This window comes from Metarhizium acridum, assembly GCF_019434415.1.
Source record: "Metarhizium acridum strain ARSEF 324 chromosome Unknown scaffold_13, whole genome shotgun sequence".
NCBI classification, from domain to species: Eukaryota; Fungi; Ascomycota; class Sordariomycetes; order Hypocreales; family Clavicipitaceae; genus Metarhizium; species Metarhizium acridum.
The window spans coordinates 536,292-546,980 of NW_027094016.1; the positions used below are offsets into that span (position 1 = coordinate 536,292).

Genomic DNA, 10,689 nt, shown 5'->3' on the forward strand with positions numbered 1-10,689 from the left:
GTGAATCTGTACGGATAATTAGTTCAGCACCCCATCGTTTCTTCCCCCCGCAAGACCTGTATTGAAAAGGGCATGGGACGCCTGAGACAGCTTCCACGGAGGTTCGCCCTCCGAAATGCGCATTTCCAGATATTTCCTTACGTCGTAGATCTGGGTATTGTGATGCCAATCGATAAAGACGTTGTAGTCGCGACATTCCTTGTTCACGTCGAAGTCCGGGAAGGGATGTAACTGGCCTTCTACCCAGACATTTGTGACAATGTCGCCGTTTGCATTACACATCAAGTTTTGCAAAACGATATGAATGCAATGATCCGTATGTATTCGATGTAGTTCTGGAAACCTGCCATAGATAGCGGTCGCCAAAGTAATGGCGCCAATGGACATCGCGACGGCGAAGGACGGCGTTGAGGCAATGCACCGTGTGCACTATATCCAACTCGGCGATGTAGGTCTCTGGCCCGAATCCCCATTCTTCCTGCCATCTTACCGTCTTTGAGGGGTCTTTGCGCAGCCGGACCACGTCTTCCCTACTGGTGGCGTGAGGAAGTTGGTGGGCTATATATTCCCACGCTGCATTAACCTCTGAAGACGGAGGTTTCCTGTATATGGATGTTCCGGCATCCAACAATGAACCGTTGATCATGGTGCCGATCAATGACACTGGAACTTGATGGTACACGGGCGCTTGGATATAGTTAGCACTGGTTTGCAGAAGTTGTCTATGCGTGAGGGAGAAACTATAATAAGGTGCTGTAGCGTACAATAAGCGTCAACTGTCTTTAGTAACATGTTTTTGTCGTTTTTTAAAAGTTTCTGCCGCTGCTTCCACTCAAAGGCTACTGATGTGACGGAAACAAGTAGCATGAGCATGTTGAGGATCGTAAGGGCAGTCATGATACGCCGAGGTCTGCCAGACGACCACATTGGCGTCTCGACGCTACTTGACGATGTCTTGCCAAGAAAGGAATCCTTCCCATCTCATCTATCATCTTGAGAAACTAGCTCAAAGTCAAGGCTTTCATGTCACTGGCTTTTCTTGGATGGAAGCATGATGAGGTACGCAAACAAGTCCGCCCGAAAAAGAAGAAGAAAAAGATAATATAGCGCTCAATGCGGCTGAACCACAAGGGCGTTACCATGGAGAAGAAATCGTGCTAATTAGGGTGTCTTCTAGGTTAGCAGCTTATACATGGCGTCAATTGCAGTTCAGTGCGCAATTTTGCGTGCTGGTCTTGGGCTGGGTGACTATTCTACTTTGAGATGAGCGACATGATGCGTGAGATGACTGGTGAGATGATGCGTGATACAATGCGTGTACTGGGCAATAGCGTCAAGAACTCTGGTCATGTTTTCTGCACCGTGTTCCATTTCCTACAGCTCCTCAGGCATCAAGCTAGTTACTTGTGCCCTTTACCAAATACAAGTACAAGTTGATTTCGATATCGTACCACCAAGCCTTTGAATCATCCTTTTATATAAACATGTCACAACAGCCAGTTCATGTACAAACTCGCGAGTCTACCAACCATCTACATAGCCTCCTAAGTTGTTTACGCTACACAGAAACGTACACCATCCCACTCTTTCCCAAATGCACTTCATCTCCGCGGTCAGCCTTGTCTTACTTGGCGGTGTTGCTACTGCCGCCCCAACACAGTACACTCACCCGGATAGCGTCATCACCGACAGACGGGCTGTTTAGTACACCCATCCTAACAGCATCATCACCGACAAGCGCTCCAACTAGTAGCAAACTCACTCTCAGAATGATGCAACTTCATAGGGCATTGTCTGAAGATGACATGAATAAGAACTTATCGTGGATCAGTGCGGTATCAAATTTTACTTCGCAACAGTTTGCACGGACAACATTCGCATTTTTTGACAAGTGAGCAACGAGTACAGCAACACAGCCGTTCCTGCTTCACATGCACGACAATCGACTTCAAACTGGCAATCACTTTCTTGAGGCTACTTTTCTCTTGAAGCGGCATATGGAGGACAGGATAAACGATGACATTCGTTCCTTTTGGCTGTTTGTTCCACAGGTAGTTCTCGCACAATACAATTGTTGCTTTCTGGGCATTCACGCTTCAGTATATGAACTGAATTTACATGTGTAATTCTCAAATTGTATTCAACAACGGGGAAAAAGTCAGAAAACGCCATATCCCCAAGGACAGCCGCTACACAAGCCGTTTAAACGGAGGTTTGAGGCCTTTGAAGGCCCTTTAGAGGCCTCTAAAGATATAGGCTATTCGGGGTCATCATCACCTACAAAAGAGGCCTCGAATCCCTGATAGATAGCTTCAATCAAGGTCTAGTCCACTACTCAACTCAATCCATGGCTTTCAATAGTGATGGTGATTTATCATGGCATGTTCATGCTGTTCAGTATTGAAATGAGCTGCAGCCACATTCGGCAGTGTTTACCTCATAAAAAAGAATAGGTTGGCTTGCGAATTCCCTCACACCACGTCATAACAGAGACAGTCTCGGAGATGGAGGCTGGACCGTTGAATCGATGACGAAGATCTACAACTGTATAATGAGACTGCCTCGGCGGTGGAATTTCCACAGTGCGAGATGTCATTGCAGTTGCCGCCGGCACTTTGTCTGCCGGAGCTTCGGTGTAGAGATGAGCGTGGAGGTTAGTCAAGGGATGGAGAAGGCTAATCAAGCCCAGAATTGCAAAGGCCATCAATATCACGTCTTTCAGAGTGCCGTATGAGGGCTTGAAGCATTTTCGAATCTGTCTATGGTGGGTTTTTTAGAATTGCTCCGAAGAAACTGAATAATTGTCGTAATTTTCGGCCATGAGAGACCAGTCTTCGCCGTCATTCTTGAGCCTAAATAATGGATCAGTCACGGGTTCATCGGGAGATTTCATCATTTCAAGTCACCATTTGTATTTGGTGCCATTGCAAATAATGCCCAAGATCAACAAAATGAAAGGAGAATGTTGATCTAGAGGCTTTGACGCGCGGGATCTAGGCGGGGAGAGCATTCAATGTTGGATTACACAGACTCAAATATATTGGTCAGCGTTTACGGATACACACGAAAAACGTGCAAATGGCTTGCTTGTCTCCAGATGTCCCTTTCTGACACCAGCTGAGCCTGGTGATGTGAGGCAACATGTGCCGCCCTTGGTTGTGTTGCTTGTGGGACTTGACTAGACTAAGCTCGGTCGCATAAACATGAGCTAGGTAACCATGCAGCTGTATTGCCTATATTGGTGGTACGTTGACAGCTTGGATATATCAATTGACGCTACTGGCACTGGACTCCAAAGACCTGTGCAACTTTGCAGGCTGCGCGCACCCGGCATACTCGGGCCAAGGCACGTATTCGGCGACTTCTAAGCGGCAACGTCTCAGTGCTACAGTGTTTGCTTGAATGTTCCGCTGCACGTGGGGCTACGTCATCTCACCGTGCATGAGGCAATCTAAGAGATAGTAATATCATACTAGTATATCGCCGTCATTATGGATGACTTCGAACATGGCCGTCTAGTCGCAGAGATTTGCAAATTGCGACGTAGGCTATCCAGAACATCAAGATTGTCCTTTCACTGCCTTGTTGGCACTCTACGTCTAGTGTGCGAAAGCGCGCCTCAAGAACATGTGTCTTTATTCTTTCCTCCAACATGTTGGGGTAGATATGATTAACCGCTAATCTTCATGACGGCTTTGGCATCTCAATATCAGCCAACTCCACGTCCACGGGGGTTGAGAGGTAAAAATTGCCTTGTAATGCAGTTTCAAAACATTTACATTCCCTTGAACGCCGAATAGTGATGACCTCTGACACATCACACACAAACTGGACAACCACCCGAAAAGCCATCAACTTCTATTACAGTATCTCGTCAACGAATCTGGGGAATCACGGTACCTCTTAACCAAAGCACGCTCTATAAGCAAGAAACCGAATCTCCATCTTGAATGAATTCTCTGACAAACTTGAACAATTAGGCAAAGCCATCGCCGGCCTCATAGGTCACATCCTCATTAAACACCCACTGAGCATCAAAGTATTCAGGGCCACCATTCCTCGAAGCATACATGTCGCCGTTGAAGTGCCGCCAATAGCGGGTAGGATACTTCCACGATCGAAACGAGCTGCCCTTGCCGCCGATCCCGGCCTGTGGGCAAAAGGTGGCGTCTTCGCGGAACCCCTTCTTGCCGTCGTTGGCCTCGACAACGACGCGAAACTCGGGCGACACGCGTATGAAACTGCCAGGCGAGTCGACAGACTCAAAGGAGAAGCAGTCGCCGGGGCCGAGGCCGGCGCGGACGACCCAGCTCGCCTCCCGCTTGAGCTGACTGCTGCTGGACGACGACACGACCTCTGTCTTGAGCGAGGCGCCGCTGTGGGAAATGTAGCGTGCTGTACAGCAGGGCGTCGTGGCGCGCAGCGAGACGTGAGAGCCGACGGTGAAGCCCGGGCCGCTGACCAGGGACGTGACGGCGTACTTGGCCTTGTTGACAATGTCGGCCTGCACCTCGGCCTCGGCCTCGTCAGACGGATAGCCTGACACCATGGCTCCTTCGTAGAAAGTGCCCTGGCCGCGGTTGCTGTTGTCGCCGCCGATGCCGAGGAGAATGGCGCCCTCTCTGTGCATCTTTTCGTACCCTTTGGGCCGGTTGCCGCTGTAGAGGGTCGACAGCGTGCCGGACGCGCCGTTTCCGCCGCGGATGGCAAAGTGGTTTGGCCTGCCCTTGACCGCGGCCGTGACGAAGCGCGACGATATGGTCGGGTTCCCGTCATTCTTGCCCGCCGTGCCTCCGGGGAAGATGCCGTTCTCGAGGTCGGCCTGGACCCAGGGCCCGCTCCCGGAGCCTTGGTAGCCGCCGTCGCCAAAGTAGATGGTCTCCATCTTGCCGTCGCCGGTATCTCTGTTGTCCCGCTCGGCATTTCCATAGTCGAAGCAGCAGCCCGAGTTGTAATGCGTGCCGTCGAGCACGGCGTATATGCCCTGCGGCTCGTCTTCCGAGGCCGTGCCTACGGCTGCGTTGTTGCGGTAGCCGTCCTTGGGCGAGATGAAGACGCCGTATGCCTTTTTGCCACGGAGCGTAACTGGCGCACCAATGGCGCTGGATAGGGAGTCGTGACCCCCAGCTTCCGGGCCACTCGCGGCACCGCCGGGCGGAGCCTGGGTGAGATGGTTGTCATGGCCGGACTGATCGTAGATGATGGTGATGACGCAGGTCGTACGGGCGCAGAACCGGTCTTGGTAGGCGGCATTGGCCACGCCGCCGGCTGAGATGGTCGCGATGTCGGTCGTCGCCTGGTCGGAGTCGCGCCTCACTTGGTAAAGTTTCCCCGAGTATTTGGTATACAAGGCGCGAGTGGTGCTGTGCGCCGCGGTACAAGGCGTGCCGTGGGATCCGTATATGTCACATGGTCCGGCGGCCACGAGGGAGCCGTATATGGCGGCAATGCTCAGGGCGACGAGGCAGCCATGTCGCACTGCTCGTTGTAAGAATCCGCCGCCGTGTGTAAACATGTCTCGACGACTTTTGGCGTCTGGTTGCCACCGTCTACGTGAATGGGACTAACAATGGCGCTGGCGGACATACAAAGACACGCCGGTTTGGTTTCGCGATACTACTGAATAGTAACCAGCAGAACGGCTAGACGGTCGTCGATATAGTCCCGTGAGTGAGCTCTTCCTCTCACTCCTCTCCCTTGGCCTCGTACGGCGCGTCCTCGCCTACTTAAATGTATATCTAGAGATCGGCGCTACAATGAATGTGCTTTAATTATGCCGCATGCCGGTCACGCACGCCCGAGGTCACACAGCTCCCCAAGAATTCGAGGCCCTCTCGCTTCGGGAGTTCCCTCATGCTCCCTGGCTCCGGACAAAAGCAAAAGATTGCACTGTATCCATCCCTTGGCTCCGCCGCCAACGACCACGGACGCCGCTTTGGCTCATGGCGCTGCTACAATGATAGACGAGACAAAAGAAATCACGGCCGCCGCTGTGAAGCCATGTCCAGTTTGGAACTAGGACACTTGCCCCTGGTGGATGATGTACGTAGGTCCAAGATACACTAGTCACATCCACGGCCGGCTGTTGAAAGCCGGCATTTTGCCTTCCCACGGTGGTGGCCCTGGTGGGAACCCCTTGGCGGGGCGGCTCTCCCCTGATGGCTCCGTGACATGATGAGTTAATAGCCAACTAAGACGCCTCTAGAACATTTCGAGTCAAGCCCGGCGTTGGCCTTGTGGACCGGGCGCTGAGGCGTCTGGTCGCTTTGAGGTGGTTGTTTGCCCGCCCTGCGCAGAAACTATCGTATCAGATGGTTCACATATTGGAATAGACCTCGTCATATTTGGTTCCTTGTTTGGAGATCAGCGCCACCGCGGCCAAAGCTTCCCGATTGTTGCACTTGGAAAACCTGAATCACCCGATGAGCATTGAGGACAATTTATATAAAACACAAAGACGGCCCGTGCTGCCCGTGCCAACAGGCCACATGATTGGCGCGACGTGATGGGCGCATTGTTCGTCTGCCTTGAACTGCATGTGCTTATACGAACCAGACCGCTGGTTGGGTACACGAGTCGTCCCGTTCAATGCCCCGGCCTGTGGGCTTGACCCGGTGCACCGGTCATCACCAGCCGTTTTCGCCGTGGCGTCGTGCCATCCGACGCCATCCGACTCGAGCGCGGGCCGCCGTTCATACGCGACTCTCCCCAGGTTTCCATTCCTTCTGTCGGGCCGCGTTCGGGACTGATACGTCCAGGTCCCCAGCAGTCCCGTTTCTGGAGCTTTGGACGAAACGGGATTAGACCAGACGAGACTGGAGCTGCAGGGATGGATGGGTGGCCAAGTCGCACAAGGTCACATGAACGCCGGCCGCAGCAGGACATCAACCCGAAACACACAAAAGAACAAAGGGCTCGTAGTGTCAAGCCATAACGCTGAAGAAGGGACATGGAAGCATGGGCGAATTTCCATGGTAGCATAGCCCGTATGCACGGTTCGTCTGACGGACCGGGCCTTGGAACAAGCCAACTTGAGGCGTGCCCTTTTTTAGAATGTACCAACCTATTGAATCCAGAAGAAAACATCAATTATGGCTCCTACCTATTCAACATGCTAGCCTCTCAAAAGGTTCTATAGTATAACCGGCTACGTCGCAATGTCCCTTCTTGTAAGCTTTCAGGCTCCTTTTAACCATTTCAAGTGTAGCCTGCGCTATAAAGCTGTAGACATATGCTCACAACAAAGCAAGCACATGGGTCACAGAAATTTACCGCGTGGCCGTACCCATCACTCCACACTGCGGCTATATTTGCGCTCTTGAACACGTGCCATATTGCAAATCTAGTTGGTTAAAAAAAGCTCTACCGTGAGATGCAGCGTTGTTCTAGTACAGTAAAGTGCGAAGATGGGCCGCCCAGCTTTGCGTCTTTATGACAAACCACCTCTGCCGCGCCACGACAATTACAAGCCATATATAGCTCAGACTAGACTTACTATTAGTAAATACGTCCTTGGATTTCCAGTTCTGAGGTCATTGCCCCCGGCCGCCCTTGGAGATGGAAATTAAAATAAGCTCAACGAGCTCCAATTAATAGCTTGGTTCACACCTATGCCGAGGCCCGGGCATACATTGGCTGCCTCCTCCCTGAAAGCCTGCAGGATGTTTCTCACGCCGGCGATCTGCATGTTCAGCAGATTACCCAAGTTGCTATCCCAGTCACCATTCTCGGTAGTCTCGGCAATTGTGCTCAAGCACGGCACCATGGATTTCATGACAGGCACGACTACCTTGTTTACAGATGGAGAAATCCATTTCGGCCGACTAGCTGTCGGACAAGGCCTCGACCAATAAAGAGACCAGCGAACATGCCGTACATGGTAGACAGCGCGGCCAGGTCATCAGTCGCAGCTGTCTCAACCTCTGGTCCTGTATATTGGGCAAAACCTAGGGACAGGATGACGTGTGCCAGACTGTTTGTGAAGATTTCTTCACTTTCGCCGCTGTATAAGATGAACGATTGCTCGGTGCCAGCTAGCTAGGCGGAGCCATGACGGCCCGACGAAACAGAACCCTGCTCCACGGGCCTTGCTTTATTCCTGCATTTTATGAGCCTGTCTCGGGGTGCCGTTGGTGACTTTGGCTGTAGTTTTGTTGGAAAGCGCCGACGTAGACGAACTGATTGGTTCCAGGACACGGTAGATGGTATCGTAATCAAGCACGCAGATGACGATGATATCACTAGGGAGAGCGGTTTTGACGTTGAGCTCGAATGCTGCTCTGACGTTGACACTTGCTTGTACTTGTGGTCGGTTGGCAGTTGGGCTCCAAAATCTGTCAACGGAACATAAGGGGTATAGTTTCTATTCGATTAGAGCGCGTTCTTTTTTCGTGATAAAATGTCATCTGTAGGATGTGGTCTTGAGAAGAGTCTCAGCGAGGGCCGTGCCCATGTTGCCAATGCCTATGAATGCGACAGAAGACGTGGCGTTGAGGTCTTTGCCCATGGGAACTGACTGGTGAAATGATTTGCGCCGCTTTGCTGAATTGGATCCTTATCTGCTTCTTTTATTGACATGCTAGCAATCTCATCAAGCGAGTTTCAATCACCATTTTGTGATTACCCCGTGCCGCCAATCAATTATCCCTTTTCCACGGATAGCCAGCTTTACGAATCTATTCGAAGGCAAAGTGCACGAAGCAACGAATAATTCATCCCCGGTCGTGGCCGCTTCATCACCGATTGGCAACACCCCGATCAATAAAGCCATTTCGTATTTCACGTACACAGAGTTGCGACGGCGTTCAAGCCGCTGACATAAATCCGTTCATCCACTCCCAGGCACACCATAGCTTGCGTGTCAGTCCTGGCACGAGTTACTACGGGTTCAATTGTCTTTGCTTAGCAGTCCAATATAATGCCCTTCGCAACGTCGTCTTGTGGAGGGAAGGGGGTTTGCGGAGTTGCGGAGCTTTTGCAGGCCGCTGTCAGGGTCTATTATCCGTGAAAACTTGAGAGTACATACCACCCAAACCATTGCTCTCCTACCTACCCTGAAACGACCGACTATTGCTCTCCACTATTAGGGTCATCTGATATCCAGCGACAAACCCTAACCCTAGCCCGTGGCACCCTAAAATTAGTAACTCGACTAACTGGACCTGGGATCAATAAGAGCCACGGTTTATTTCCATCCGTCAAGAGTTATCGGGCTTTGCGCTGAATCTGGAATTCCTTTGATCAAATTCTCTGCAATTATTGCAGCTTCGCCTATAACCCTAACCCTAATCATAGATGACCGCTCGGTGCCGTCTTTGAGGGTTAGATGGGACTAGGTACGGCTGCGCGGCAGACCCAACCAAGTGCAGGGTGACATGGATATATGCCACTAGTCCGAATTCGGTCATTTACCAAACCATCCTTTAAGGGGAGTCTGGTATGTTTTGTGACATTTCAATGATCTACGTTCCCACGTTACTGCCCCTGCAGGAAAAGCTTTTAGATTTGTTGAATGCTCTAAAGTTCTTTTGACTGTCATGCTTTGTGGATGATGCTGAAGGAAGCGCAGTTGAACGGCCTTTAATGGGTTCCAACGCTTTCTTCCCTGGAGCCTCGTTGGACTATCGAGCCCGACCTTGCATCCATGAATCGAACAATTAAAGACGAAGGCCTGTCACGAGGGCAACAAGTTACTGTGTCGCTCCTTACTTAAGGGGCGTTTGGCAAGATTTGCGACATCAAAGTCGGAAATCAAGCATTCATCCTGCGCATGTCCTTGCCAGTCGATCCCTAGCACAAGACCTTAAGCAAGGTCGCGACGATTGACTGGACACCTCTTCAAGTGCCGGAAATCATCGCCCATGGCGCAACGCGCGACAATTTGATTGGATTCGAGTGGATCCTCATGAGGAAGATATCGGGGCAACCATTAGTAAATGCATGGAAGCACTTGGAGTACTCTACTAAAGAGTAGCTTGTTCGGCAACTAGCAGTTTATTATGCCCCCTTGTTCGTAAAATAGCTACTCGGTGTTGGGAATACCTACCCAGACTCACCGTCATTGCCGAAAACAAGTCGCCTTCCGGAGGTTAAAAGGCTTGTTTCGATGCAGTTCTTGTGAGGTGACACATCCAGCTTGACGTCCCTAGCTTCCAAGCCGAGCAATGACTGGATAATTTCCCATCCATCACTGAGTGAACACGATTGCCACTCTGCCCTTGCCAAGTACGAAAAGACAAATGGCTCGGACAGTGACGATGAGAACGACGTTGAGGATGCAGAGAGAGAGGACATTAGACATCATGTGACAAGGGCTCAGATATGAGGGCTTGAAACAATATTTATTCAGCTCATAATTCGCTTTAAATATTAAAGATCCTTGGTTCCCTTAAGTCCGTAAGGGGCTAATGACCCCTATTTATATAAAGCAGCGGTGAATAAGCGAGACTGTGGCCTGGTGTCTCTACTAAGTCTCGAGCTCTAGTGTAACTATTTTCGGGTTTGAAGGTTGGCCCATGCCTTTATTGCTACGTGACCTCCGTGCAACACATCATTAGGAAACTCACGTCGCAATTCTTCCCTGATAATACCCAAGATTCTAAACCCTCTATGCTCATCCATGACGACATCTCCCGGAACAACATTCTGGTTGACGACAACGGCCATCTCGCAGGGGTGTTGGACTGGGAA

The 10,689-nt window shown here is 51.0% G+C and overlaps 2 protein-coding genes across 2 annotated transcripts; both read right to left on the bottom strand.

Annotated features, from left to right (window-relative positions):
- Nucleotides 1–274: 274 nt before the first annotated feature.
- Nucleotides 275–646, bottom strand: J3458_002775 (uncharacterized protein; the record flags this gene model as incomplete). The annotated part of the gene is made up of 1 exon (XM_066117373.1): nt 275–646. One exon carries the CDS (start codon nt 644–646, stop codon nt 275–277), a length of 372 nt encoding a protein of 123 aa, XP_065977157.1.
- A 3,225-nt stretch (nt 647–3,871) lies between these two features.
- On the bottom strand, nt 3,872–5,515 carry ABF1_1 (Alpha-L-arabinofuranosidase; the record flags this gene model as incomplete). The annotated part of the gene is made up of 1 exon (XM_066117374.1): nt 3,872–5,515. The coding sequence occupies one exon, from the start codon at nt 5,513–5,515 to the stop codon at nt 3,977–3,979; it is 1,539 nt and encodes a 512-aa protein (XP_065977158.1). The 3' UTR covers nt 3,872–3,976.
- Nucleotides 5,516–10,689: the final 5,174 nt, after the last annotated feature.